Source organism: Capronia coronata (genome assembly GCF_000585585.1).
Source record: "Capronia coronata CBS 617.96 chromosome Unknown acBCG-supercont1.5, whole genome shotgun sequence".
NCBI classification, from domain to species: domain Eukaryota; kingdom Fungi; phylum Ascomycota; class Eurotiomycetes; order Chaetothyriales; family Herpotrichiellaceae; genus Capronia; species Capronia coronata.
The window spans coordinates 416,760-429,783 of record NW_006912897.1 but is presented as its reverse complement, the minus strand read 5'-3'; the positions used below and the strand labels follow the sequence as shown (position 1 = coordinate 429,783).

General features: G+C 54.6%; 6 protein-coding genes across 6 annotated transcripts; 4 read left to right on the top strand and 2 right to left on the bottom strand.

Annotated features, from left to right (window-relative positions):
* Positions 1-214: 214 nt before the first annotated feature.
* A1O1_05848 (uncharacterized protein) lies at positions 215-1,518 on the top strand (the record flags this gene model as incomplete). Its single annotated transcript, XM_007726732.1, has 4 exons — positions 215-323; positions 384-674; positions 759-874; positions 946-1,518. The coding sequence occupies 4 exons, from the start codon at positions 215-217 to the stop codon at positions 1,516-1,518; spliced, it is 1,089 nt and encodes a 362-aa protein (XP_007724922.1).
* Positions 1,519-2,337: 819 nt separating this feature from the next.
* A1O1_05847 (deoxyribose-phosphate aldolase) lies at positions 2,338-3,171 on the top strand (the record flags this gene model as incomplete). Its single annotated transcript, XM_007726731.1, has 1 exon — positions 2,338-3,171. The coding sequence occupies one exon, from the start codon at positions 2,338-2,340 to the stop codon at positions 3,169-3,171; it is 834 nt and encodes a 277-aa protein (XP_007724921.1).
* A 330-nt stretch (positions 3,172-3,501) lies between these two features.
* A1O1_05846 (uncharacterized protein) lies at positions 3,502-5,597 on the bottom strand (the record flags this gene model as incomplete). The annotated part of the gene is made up of 2 exons (XM_007726730.1): positions 3,502-5,443; positions 5,500-5,597. 2 exons carry the CDS (start codon positions 5,595-5,597, stop codon positions 3,502-3,504), a joined length of 2,040 nt encoding a protein of 679 aa, XP_007724920.1.
* A 1,152-nt stretch (positions 5,598-6,749) lies between these two features.
* On the top strand, positions 6,750-8,309 carry A1O1_05845 (uncharacterized protein; the record flags this gene model as incomplete). Its single annotated transcript, XM_007726729.1, has 1 exon — positions 6,750-8,309. One exon carries the CDS (start codon positions 6,750-6,752, stop codon positions 8,307-8,309), a length of 1,560 nt encoding a protein of 519 aa, XP_007724919.1.
* A 715-nt stretch (positions 8,310-9,024) lies between these two features.
* Positions 9,025-9,897, top strand: A1O1_05844 (fructose-bisphosphate aldolase; the record flags this gene model as incomplete). Its single annotated transcript, XM_007726728.1, has 1 exon — positions 9,025-9,897. The coding sequence occupies one exon, from the start codon at positions 9,025-9,027 to the stop codon at positions 9,895-9,897; it is 873 nt and encodes a 290-aa protein (XP_007724918.1).
* A 920-nt stretch (positions 9,898-10,817) lies between these two features.
* A1O1_05843 (uncharacterized protein) lies at positions 10,818-12,752 on the bottom strand (the record flags this gene model as incomplete). Its single annotated transcript, XM_007726727.1, has 2 exons — positions 10,818-12,573; positions 12,622-12,752. 2 exons carry the CDS (start codon positions 12,750-12,752, stop codon positions 10,818-10,820), a joined length of 1,887 nt encoding a protein of 628 aa, XP_007724917.1.
* Between the last annotated feature and the right edge of the window lie 272 nt (positions 12,753-13,024).

The following is a 13,024-nucleotide window of genomic DNA, read 5'->3' as shown; positions in this document are numbered from 1 at the left end:
GGAGCCCCCACACCCAACGGTGGCACCGATCCGAGGAGTGTCTGCGCTAAATCACCAGCCTACACGTTGTAAAATGGGCTTCTGCACTGAGTCACACTCCCTTAAGTTTCTATTGGAATTTGGAGGCTTCTGTGGGCGACAGTCTATTGAGACATCATAAAGACAGGGACCGCCATCTGAATCATGTCAATAGCCATACAAGCTGAAATCTGCAATGAGTACATCTGTTCACTCAATCCCGCCAACGTGCAAGGCTGGCGTTGTTAAACGCCATGGACAGGCGTTTGAACTGGCGGTCGAAGAGGTACCAGTGCCTCAACCGGGTTTGTGCAGTCTCGACACTCTAGACGATCGCAAAAGAAAGGCTGACATTTTGGTCGCAGGTCCCGGGCAACTCTTGCTCAAACTCAACGCCACCGGCATCTGCTATAGCGACATTCACTACATGCTGGAAGATCTACCGCTTCCGCGCATGGGCGATTATGGAGTCAGATCGCCCGGCCATGAAGGTGCCGGGGTCGTCGTCGCGCTCGGTGAAGGTGTGACGGACTGGAACGTCGGCGACCGTGGCGGTGTCAAGCCCACGTGGGACACTTGCATGTCTTGTGAATTGTGTTTGAGCACTCTGGAATGCCACTGTGCTCGAGCAATCTCCACTGGGTTGAACGTCCCTGGTAGGTTTCTTCTCTTCCACATCCACAAAGGCCGGTCTGTGTCGGGCCTTAGTACCTACTGATTCCTGACCCGTCCGTCTTCAGGCACATACCAAGAATATATCCTCAGCCCAGCAAAATACACTACTCGAATCCCGCCAGAGGTGGATGACTTTGCCGCTGGTCCGATCATGTGCAGCGGGTCTACGATGTATAGATCGGTAAGGACCAGCCAATCTTACCAGGCCAAGGTATTCAGGGCTTTCGGCGTAGCTGACCTCGTCATCTTCAGCTCGCAGAATCTGCCGTCAAACCCGGCGAATGGGCCGCGATCATCGGAGCCGGCGGTGGCGTGGGCCACATGGGAGTTCAGCTCGCCAAAGCCATGGGCATGAGGGTGATTGGGGTCGATGGCGGAACCGACAAACAAGCCTTGTGTCTTCAGCTTGGCTGTGAAGCCTATGTCGACTTCCAGGCCACCAAAAACATTGTTGACGAGGTCGTGAGGATAGCCGACGGGAAGGGCGCACATGGTGTCTTCGTCACCGCCACATCGCCCAGCGCGTACGCGGCGGCAACCAGGATGGCCCGCATCGGGGGTAGGATCATGTGTGTCGGGATGCCTCCCTTGGGAACCACGATCGCCGGAGACGACCCGATGTACCTGATCCTACGAAACCTCAAGGTCGTTGGCACGTTGACGGGTTCATTGAGAGATACGAGCGACGCTTTGGCTTTCGCAGCCCGAGGTCTGCTGAACCCGATATATGAGCGCGTTCCCATCGATCGCTTACCGGAAGCCGTGTCGAGATTGCGCGCGGGAAATGTACGAGGCCGGTTAGTGGTAGATTTCAATTCAGGCTAGCTGGGCCAGGAGCGTGCGTTGGCCTGCGCCTTTTCAACACCTTCCACGCCTTCCATAACTGTGCAGTGAGCAACTAGAAGTATATGACAGCAAGAGAATCACCAGGCCTTGGTAGTGGCTCTATTTGCAGCTAATGAGAGAGCGAGCTTCAATTCAAGCCGAGAACCTCATCGAAATGTCCATTCATCCGTACCAAGGATTCCCTCCGATTAAATCGCATCGTATGCCAATGGAGGTGCTTCCAGTACGTTCAACACAGGGTCGTGGGCAATGATCTACTTCTGTGGTTTTAGACATCGGGGGCTGCACGCCCAGAGTCATGTCAGGCTGTCAGCACCACCGTCTCAACGCTGCGCAGATCCGGACAGAACTTTGTCTCCAGATGATCCGGTGGGATGTCAGGAGAGGGATGAGGATGTATGTCGATGATGGCTCCACCGGAGGAAGTTACCGAATTGGGTAATATCCCCCCAAAGTAGATGGCTCCACTGTATGGTTATGGTATGCTTCTTGATGCTACACCCGCAACGGCCACGCCATGGGAAGACGAAACAAGTACCTGCCTGCAAGGATCTCTGTACCGAGGACGAGGACGCACGAATGACACCCAAATCACGGTGGCGATTGCGGCAATTCCAAACCTCTCGTGCATTGCCAGCCCTACAGATAATTCTATATATTACCCTGTTGCCCTGCACGCCTCGAAAATACCATTTGCCTGTACCTAAGGTTACAGTACTTGATCTATTGAATCGAATTCTGACCTTTCAACGGTCTACCACCAGGCTTTGGTTCGCACCAATATTCGCTGCTGAAAACATGTATACGACAGCTTCGGGCCAATCCTCGACCAATGGACCTCCCAACTCCAACAGGCACACAATCACCGTGACGCTCGCCCAGCTGGGCAAGATGATCGACCACTCCCTGCTGCACCCGACCATGACGGACCAGGACATTCTGGCGGGACTGGAAATCGCGAAGAAATACAACGTCGCCACGGCCTGCGTCAAGCCTTACCTGGTGCCGCTGGCCAAGCGACAGCTCCAAGGCACCAGTGTGCGCGTGTGTCCGGTGATAGGGTTCCCGCACGGCAACAGCACGACGGCAATCAAAGTGCAGGAGGCGGCAGCTGCCGCGCGGGCCGGAGGCCAGGAGGTCGACATGGTCATCAACATCGGAAAAGCCTTGGGCGGGGATTGGGAGTATGTCGAGGAGGAGATCCGACTTGTCAACGAGGCCGTCGTGCGCGAGGGGGCCGTCTTGAAGATCATCTTCGAGAACGACTATCTGCGGGACGAACATATCGTGCGGCTGTGTCGGATCTGCTCCGACCTCGACGTCGCGTTCGTCAAGACCTCGACCGGCTACGGCTTCGTGAAGCAGCCCGACGGCCAGTACAACTACAAAGGTGCCACCGTGCCGCACCTCAAGCTGATGAGGCAGCACTGCAAGCCGAGTGTCCAGATCAAGGCCGCCGGGGGGATTCGCAGCCTGGACGACCTCCTGCACGTCATGACCCTCGGCGTCACGAGGATTGGCGCCACCGCCACCGTCGCCATGTTGGAAGAGGCGGGGAAGCGAGGCATCACCGACGAGCCCACCACCGTCAGCTTCAAGCCCATTCCCGATGGACAGTCTGGAGGTTATTGATTGGCCGAGTGATTGTCCCGAAATACTGCAAGCATTGTCCGGGGTCCCAGCCTGCTGGCTTCTGGCTATAGCGTAGGCCTGTTGCCCCAAAATCACAATCTAGACTTTCTAGCTAGTCCACCACAATGCCCTTTGAGCAAGTCACACATTTTCCATCGTTGTATTCATTCCAGCCGTCTCAACCATTCTGGAAGAAGTCATATCCCCATATCCATCCCTGTTCCTGGTCCACATAAGTATTGTCGAAAGGCAGGAGGCTGCCGTAATCGAGGCTATCGTGGCCTTGAGCATCTGCCAGTCCAGGAAAGACGTTCATAACTATGACTATGTTTAGAAAACTACAAGATCGGATATATGGAGGAGGAATCCATTAAACCTACCATGTTCCAAGTCCAAAAGTGTTCGAGCCACATCTGGGTTCTCATCCACGTCAGCGTCAAAGGTTAACGGGACAGCATGGTGTGAAAGCTGTGACCCCTCGCCCTCAAACAATTCAATCTCGTTCTGTTCTGCCTGCGAGGGCGACGACTCCAACACAGGGGGGAAACTATTGACATCTGAGTGAGCGTTACCAAACCATGCGCCTGGGTTTGCGTTTTCAGACAAGACTTCGTATCGTTGACTTGAGTGACTTGCCTGCCGCTGCTCCTCCGAGCTCGGTCTCTGTGGACACGGCGGTTTCGGGTTTTCTAGGTTGAACATCTGGTTCATTTCTTTCTGCAACGTCAGTCCAGCGAGCTGCTGAAGAATGGCAAGCCCCTGCGCGGCCATAATAGAAGTTTCCTTCAAGGACAGTTGCATTGCCATCAACCGGTGGATCCCAATCTTGGATTCGTGCGCCTGTAAGCTCAGAGGCTCGAGGCTCGTCATGATGCACAGGGTGACGCCGGCTGTGAAGAGATGCATGCTGGAAAAGGCAGCAGCATAACTAATCGAAACCCACGAGAAGGCCAGGTGACTTCCAACCCTCGACGTCTGGAGAGCGGCATCTCGGCAAACCCGGACCGAATGTGAAAACGGATCTGTTTCCTGAGAGAACGGCTGTGGCCCCTCAAGTGATCGTCCACTCTCTTCGGGAGGGATGCTGGGAGTGGTAATCTTGTACGACAGAAGAGGTCGATGCACCAAGATCCTCGCATTTTCGTAGGCCAGCTTCAGAGCCAGCGCCTGCAATTGGAATATGTGATTTTCAAACTTTTCGCCGCTGGCTCCAATATCCGAATCGATTTCGCCTACCTGAAGATAATTGGACCTCGTGACCTGGGCGACATCCTCGAATCTGAGTCTATGCGGAAGTTCCTCCTGCCATTTACGCAACCTGTCATCCAGTTCCGCCACTTTCAGAGCAAGTTGCTGCAAACGCGAAGTCCGATTGCCGATTGACGTGGCGGGGACCCCTGAATGCTGACCGCCACCGCCGTAGATATCGGTGAGGGCTGTTCGAATGATGACGGACAACTTTGACATGTGAGCTTTGTACGACAAAAGAGTGGCGGCTCCTGTCGAGGAAGGCGGCTGGTGGTGGTCAGCTAGACGTCCATGGATTGACTGATTCGCGTGGGGATCCAGATATTCTATGTCGCAGTCGTTGTCCGAGATGCTCAACGGATAGCCGTACAACATCGAACATATAGTCTCAATCTCATACACAGCCCACCACGTCCGCTTTCGACTCTCGGCATAATGAGCAACAGATGCTCTAGAGGAAGAGGGGTGTGTATCCATGGCCATCTTTCGGTACAGATGCAGAGCCTGGGCGATCCGTAAACCGCAACCGCATATTGGCCAAGCCAATTCGGGCTGTCCCTGATATAGGTAGTAGCTTCCGAGCAGGACGCAGGTCTGCACCGCTTCCATGGACCCGAGGGACAAGATATCCAGTAACCTCGTTCTTAGCGAGCTTAGCATCCGTTTCTTCAGGGAGTCCGCCTCGACGCCGTATTGACGAAGCAGCTCCTTGCGGTAGACACCGGAATGCTGGAGTGCAATGACAAAAGCCGCCAGGAGCGTACTCACAAAGCCGAACGATTCGGCAGGCTTTCCTGCCCTTGGCTCGTTGCGACCGGCATAAAGTCGTCCAAACTTGTCGCGAAAATCCCCTTGGTGGAATATTAGCGTGAACCAGTGGACGCGATCGAAATATGTGTCCAGGATTAATGTAGCTGGCTCTTCGTCTGGTAACAGCGACAGGAATTCTAGTGTACTCGGAGTAGAAGCACGCGACGGTTTGGCCTTCTGTCTCGGTTGTTTCCCTGGTCTTGAAGACGTAAGACTGCTTTACGAGTAAGATGCCTTTGCTTTCTCGGCCTTTGGGGAGGAAAGACGAACCCGTCAGCATTCTTCCATTTAGTCGCAGAGAAGGCTGAAGTCTGCGAGTTTGGGGGTGCATTGGAATCGTGGTATTGGAACGCCTGCCATGGCTTCATGTCAGCGTGAGTGTATTCACCGGTCGGGTACTATCTCAGACCTCTTCCACAAGCCCTATAGTCGAACTCGAGTTCCAAGGGGTCTCGGGCGTGAGGGCCGTCGGGTCGGAGCTCTCTTCCATAAATGCATGGTCAGGAGGATCTGGTGGCGCGCTGGCGTTCCCAACGCGCGTGTTCTGGGCTTGAGAGATGGAAACTTCACCAGGTCTGGTGGCATTGTAGCGAGGTCTTTTAGAGCGCCGTCCTTCGGTGGCCTTTGCCCTCGAGGCATACTGTTCTTTGACATTATCGCGTTGGTACAACCTCCAGTGCGGTGGTTCAGCAAGCGTGCATTCGGCTCCAGCTCTCTTACAGAGCGTGCAAGGCTTTTGGACGTCACACTGTCATGCAGGCTCGACTTAGCTTCAATGCCAGATGTGAGGGTACAAGCAATGTCACCTTCAATTTTTGTCGCCGACATCGCCGGCATGCTGCGGCGACCCTGTTCGAGCCGAGGCCACTGCCAGAAGAATGGTCTGGCGGACCGGATGTGTTAACAAAGGTGGCCATTGTGATGGGGCTGCTTCGTAGCAGTGCCAGGCTAGCAGCTGGAATTTGCCTGCCTCCAACGGATTGAGAAGAGAGCATGTTGACGAGAGGGCGTCAGGCAATTGGGTTCCTCGTTTCGAGGTGTCGCCCCTCGGCTTTACCGAACAGGTAAGCCTGTCCGGTGGGAACATATTCCGTAAACGGACTTTCCTCCTGGGGGGATTCTGGTCCACTTTTATCCACTCCAGCCAATCAGACGACACGCTGGAACGCCCGAAGATCCGGCTGTTCAGTCTGACGCCGGTTGAGAGGTGATAACAAAAAGTGATGATCTTCAAGAACTTGCCTCCTTCAGTTGCCCATTGATGGCGGCCTGGTGTGGCGTCGGCGTCGTACTCATCGATAGCACGTGACGATCGGTGATCAGAAGCTTGGTGGTGGATGGCCACAATCAGTCCACCACCTACGACGTACTACGGTAGGTACTAGGCAGCCGTCATCACATCAGGACGGTTCTGCCTGAGAATGCGATTGACCCATTGACAAAAAATGAGATGAGGAACACTGATTTCTCTAATCTCGAGTTGCCTAGTCAGACTTCTCTCTGAGTCTGTTTGGACTGAGATGCGTTACTCCAGCAAAGACTTCCATCAGGATTACCGGTATTCCTTGGAAAAGGAATTCTTGACCTCCTCAGGTGAACGGTATCCGTACGCCCAGGATGGCGGGTACCGTCGCTGGGGTGACGAGGAGCACAAATTGACATTCGATGACCAGCAGCCGAATGTGGCTGTCGTCAGCGACGATGGCAAGTATCTCGCGATCGGGGTCCAGAACGAAATCCACGTCGTCGAAACCGAGACGTTTTCCGTACAGCAGGTTCTTCGCGGACCCGACTCCAGAGTTGACGCTCTAGCCTTTCAACCCGGGGACTCGAACACGCTGGTCTCGGCAGCGATGAACATGTATGCCGGATCCACGCCCACGGACCCAACGATCATAATTTGGAATTTGAAGGATCAAGCTTCGAAAGTCGACCTCGCTGAAGACGACGCAGATAGCGTCGCTGCCCTGAGTGTCGCGGCCGCGCAAGCTGTGGGATCGAAGCTCACCGCGATCTCCCTGGACGAGACCGAAGTGACTGCGCTGAGCAATGTATTCATACCCCTAATCAGACAAGCGCTCGCGAAGCACAGCATCATCGACTGCCCACAACTACATGGCCGCCTCGTCACCTCGTTCCAGGCCAAGCCATTCAGCCCCTCAGGCAAATGCATGCTATATCTACCTGGCGACCGACCTCGGTCGAACGACAAAGACGACAGGTGGACCGTCAAAATACACGCCATGGCGGACCACAAAGACGTAGCCACCCTCGCCGGCCACACCGATTCGATCGTCTGGACCGGTTTCAACGCTGACGAAACCCTCATTGGCTCTGTATCCTGGGACAAGACCGTGCGCATCTGGACGTGGCAGTGGAGCCCTGAAGGCGGCCGGGATTCGACAAACCCTTCTACTGCGTCGGAACCGCTGTTGAAGCTCAAATACACGTTCGAAACCTCCGGGCAGAACTGGACAGGCGGCTTCTCGCCCGACTCGCGCTTCTTCGCCGCGACCTGCGGCGACGGCACAATCCATGTCTACAATCTCAGCCACGGCACCACGCTCTTCACGCATGATAGTGGGCGACAGTGGTATCGGGCGCTCGATTGGCATCTCGACAATGACGGCAGCCACGGTCTTCTTTGCGTGGGTGGACGCCAGGGCGGGAAAGTGCTGCTGTTTGATATTGAGACGCAGACCGTGATCCAAGAACGTCAACTCGGCGTGGACCGCATCAGAAACATGACAGAGCAGCACCTTCGATTTATGTCTCGTATGCTTGAGACCAGTCTTGTCCGGTTCGTGGACCGTGGGCGCAAGGTCGTCATCTTCACAAGTGGCGATGGATCTGCTGAGGTGTATGACTTGGTTGAGGAGCGGAAGTGGAGGTTTGCCAGGGAGGGCGTTGATCAAGATTCGACGACTGAGAAACCCACCGACGAAGAGGATGGCAACTCGGTGAGTGGGATCGCAGGATTTCGAATGGTGGTCTGGGAGGACTTGAGACATCAGATCATGCTTGCCGCTGTTGATGGTGATGCTGTGCGCATATGGGATGTGCCCCTGACTTCAATGTGAAGGTGGATCGATATCCAAACCTCGGCGGCGATTGAACAGCGTCTTCTCTTCCTGCAGCGGACAGCCGCCCAGCATCATGGAAGCAAGTGTCTAAGGAGTGCTCGATTGACTATATACATTACGTGCTACGTCCCTTTTGTCCTTGGTAACGGTTGTTAATTATGGTCCTACGTAGGTACCTTCCCTTCTCGATTGGGACCTACGGCCCACCAGCCCTCGATGGTCGGCGAATACGCCGAGAACATCGGAGTATGGCCGAGTCAAGTGCCGGCGTGCGGCGCGGGAGGCTAAAGAGTTCATTTCTTCTCAGCATCGAATTCTATTTAGATCTTCCAAACACGCATCTCGAAGCTAGTAAGTAGTAGTGATTCAAAAGACTTGGTTGGCTTGAAGTGCGCTGAACGTGAAGTCGAGTCAGTTCACGTCGAATCATCGAATTACATATCAAGCTGAACAACACTTCGGGACATCAGAGACCGATTTTATCGCCTTTAATTCCCCCGCAAACCCCCCGAACATCAAGGGCTCGTTACGTCGGCGTGTCGTCCGAACATCAACATCAAGTCGACAGCCAGATCCAAGATCATCTGTCCTAAGACTTGGACGTGCAACCAAGAACACACCTACCTCTGGGGTGGATAGTTGTTACTCAGACAAAGACTACACGCTATCAATACCGCAAGCCATCAAACACCCCCCATCCCAGCCGATCACCATGCCGGACCTCAGCCAAAACCGAGCGATCAAGATCGTCGCCAAAGCCGCTCGTGAAGGCTACGCGGTGCCGGCCATGTGCTGCTACAACGTGGAAGCGATCCTCGCCAGCGTGCGAGCCGCCGAAGCCAAACAGTCGCCTGTCATCATCCAGCTGTTTCCCTGGGCAGTGACATTCGCCAGTGGGTTGCTGGTACATGCGGCGGCCGAGGCAGCCAACACCGCGAGCGTGCCGGTAGCGGTGCACATGGATCACGCGCAGAGTCCCGAGATCGTGAAGCGGGCGGCCGACCTGGGCGGGTTCGACGGGATCATGGTGGACATGAGCCACTACGAGAAGGAGGAGAATTTCCAGAAGACGCGCGAGCTGGTCAAGTACTGCAATGACCGGGGCATCATCACCGAGGCCGAGCCCGGGCGCATCGAGGGCGGCGAGGACGGCGTTGGCGACACGGCCGACCTGGCGCTGCAGGGCCTGCTGACCACGCCAGACCAGGCCGAGGAGTTTGTCGCCCTGGGCATCGACTGGCTGGCCCCGGCATTCGGGAACGTCCATGGCAAGTACGGTTCCAAGGGGCCCCAGCTGGATTTTGACCGGTTGAAAAGTATCCACAAACAGGTCGGCGATCGGGTCCATTTGGTCCTGCATGGGGCCGCGGGCGCGCATTTCCAGGAGGAACTGTTGCAGAAGGTCATTGCTTGCGGCGTGGCCAAAGTCAATCTCAATGATGCTATGAATGATCACTTTGTCAAGGTCTTGCAGGAGAAGGCTGGCAAGGCCCCCTTGACTACCCTGATTGAGGAGGGGACTGCGGCTATGCAGAAGGCTATTGAACAGTATATGGACTGGATGGGGTCGACGGGGAAGGCATAGAGTCTGGCAATGGCAATAAGCTGAATGGAATGGTCAAGTAAAACAGAGATGCGCGAAAGTAGTGGATGATTTTTGAAAAGCAATGGATGACTTCAAACAATATTATGATATTATGTTGTTGCTGTGCCGAAGTTCTGATTCAGTCCACTGCGTCCCGAACATTTTGATGTTGAGCTCGTCACTGAGTCGCGAGTTACCTGCTCACGGAACTGTTTGAGGCCACCCGCACTCGTCGGTGTAGTCGTTGATCAGGTACTCGCACAGAATCTCCCCTGCGCCATAGTTGTTTCGGGCGTTGCTCCCATCGCCTCGGTGACTAGCTGGACGGGAGAAATCCGCACGAGGTCAGCTTCCGCGTACGTTGTGCAAATCGATACTACCTTGGGCGTCGTGGAATCCTGACAAGGCTGAGAGAACAGAACAGGTCGCTGCGTTCGACCAAAGTCCGATCGGGGAGGGGGGATGCGAAGCCAGAGCAGGTAGTGCATCTCCGCGAGTCATTCACCCCGTGTCCTCCGCCGCCGAGAGATTCAAGGGGCTTGTGGAGGCTCGGAGCGCGGGGAATTGGTGTACAGTAGTGTACAGTACGGCGGTGTCACAAAACCAATGCTGATGCCATGCTTAGACATGCTGATTTTCGGACGATGGAGGCCGGCACCGATAAGTTGGCGCAAATCCACCGTGAACATTGAAGAACGTCTCTCTGCCGATGCTTTGGCAAACAGCATCTCCGCAGGTGTACACAGCTTCCCGCTGTGCACTAGAGTGCACTTAAGAGTCCCTCAACGTTAATGTGTGGGACAAAACGGGAGTCAGGCTCCGTATCGAGACTTTCCCGTATAACGAGGACTGGACCTCGACCATTAGTCTTGTCTGTATACACTTCAAAGGGTGTTTGTAGAAGTGGACAAGCACATTCTTCAGGTATACGACCATAAGTCGGGGTCATGAGCTTCGACCTGTCCGAGATATGACTCGTCGAATCCGAATCCATAAGAGCCAACCAAGTCATAAAAGTTATAGTTGCCGTTCATGCTGTCGGCCGCATTGTTCGAGGCATCCATACCACTAACGAAAGGCTGCTGGATACGGCTTGGTGGATAATCATGAATCCCATCTCGGTGAGGCAGCTCTGTGTCCGTATCAAACTTCTTCAGTAGATAGCGGATTCCGGCGACGATGTGTCTCGTCAGATGTTTCTCACTCAGTGTCTCTGAAACTTCAGCTAGGAAGTCGGCGGACTTGCGAATGAGCCCAATGACCTGTCCGATACTGAAATTCAATCCCAGATTTGACGTCTCTTGACTCCAACTGCCCGTGGTAGGAGATGTGGTATTGCTCCACTTCATGGCCATTTTCAATAGGAAAGTCGCGCAGAACGCCACCATAGTGTATGTGAAAATGGGCACGCCCGACATGGCTCGACGTAAGTCGTGCTCCTCGAGAATGAGCGTCAATGTACTGGTCGCGGCTGAGATGGCAATGTTGGCAGCTTCCCGACGGTCATAAGTCAGCGGCTCGACGAGCGGACTGTCTGGTCCTGCCACCGCTCTCAGAGCCAGAGAGTTCAGCTGGAAACGCGCGAAATGGTAGTACAAGACAACTCCTTTAGATGGATACGAGCCGAGTTCCACGCTGTCGGCAGACCTGACTTGCCAGGTCAGTCTCCACTGCTCGACGGCAAAGTTGAACAAACGGAGTCGTTCAAAATCCTGCTCGCCTAAAGGCTGCTCGGAGTCGCTACCATACTCCATGTATGCTTCAGTGAGGATCCGGAAAAGGGCAACTTGCGCACACAGCCGGACGTCACCTGGGACGGTGGCCGGGCTCTCCAAGAACCTTTCTACGTTTCTCACAGCCACATCGTCCCCGATGATAGGTGGTCTCCCGTATGCGATACTGAAATGATGCTCGCAGACATACAATGCATACCAGAGTCTGACGCATTCGTGTTGATTAGGTTGAGCGCGGGTGAGTTTCTGGAATGACTGATGAAGATTCATCTCCCCCGCTAGACGCACAGCCATGCCGGACAGTTTCCAGCTGAGGTTGGAGAGGTAGAAAGCTCCTAGGCAGAGTGCTCGGACATCGTCGAGTGTGTGATGCCGCGCTAGACAGGTGTTACTGACAAGCGACACGAAGATGCTGTAGCATTTTTGAAGGAGCCGGTCGCCGTCGGATACGTGTAAAGCAGCGATGGTGAGGACGGCAGCGGTAAGCATCGTTGATGATCGTCTGACTGAGGTCAAGGTTTGATGTGGGAGTAAGACACCGCCCCACAGAAGCTGGTTGATATTTTGTAGATATAGAGAGAAAAGATACTCGGCGTCCTCCACGGAGATGATGCCTTGTGAGATGAAATCGTCATCCAGCATGTTGGCATTCTGTCTCCATAATACCGAGCTTCGCAGAGTTCTGAGGCGAGTCAGGTCGTACAAGCTGCTCATTGGAGCCGGTACAAGGCCAGGATCATCGCGGGATTGGGGTTCTTGGGAGTTCTCGCGTGTCATGTCCATGGGCGGAACAATCAGGGTTGAGGTCGAGGCTGGATTTGCTGGGCTGGCAGCGGCCGAGGCTGTATGATACGTTGAAAGATCCGGAAGGTGATTGTGCTTGAGAAGGTGTTGAATCGCTGCGCGCATCTGGTCCAGTTCCAGGTCTGCGTGGGCTTTCCACCTGTCAATGCATGAGTGGCCTGTCTGAACCTGTTGTTGACGCACTTACAAAGCGTCCTCCTCCTGGAACTTTTGCGTCAGGTCTTGGAAGATGCACTCGATGCCGCCTCGGAGACATTTGGTACAGGAGCTCTCGCCCACTTTGACCTCGCATTTGATTTTATGTCTTCGACATTCCATGCCTGTTGAGTCAGAGCCAAACCGAACGGAGGCATTGTGAAGCGGGATCACTGGACTCACAGGCTTTGGTCCTCGCCACACGTGGATGTGAAGACCGACGTCCAGGTGACGAGCCAGAGTCATCATAGGGACGTTTTTGCGACATAGCGGCGTCTTGTCATGACCGGACTAGAAGCCTTATCGGCTGTGATATGTACAGCCGGAGTGCTACGCCGACTTGATCATTCCGGGTCAACGCACGCTAAGACATCTGTTTCCCGGGATATCTTGCC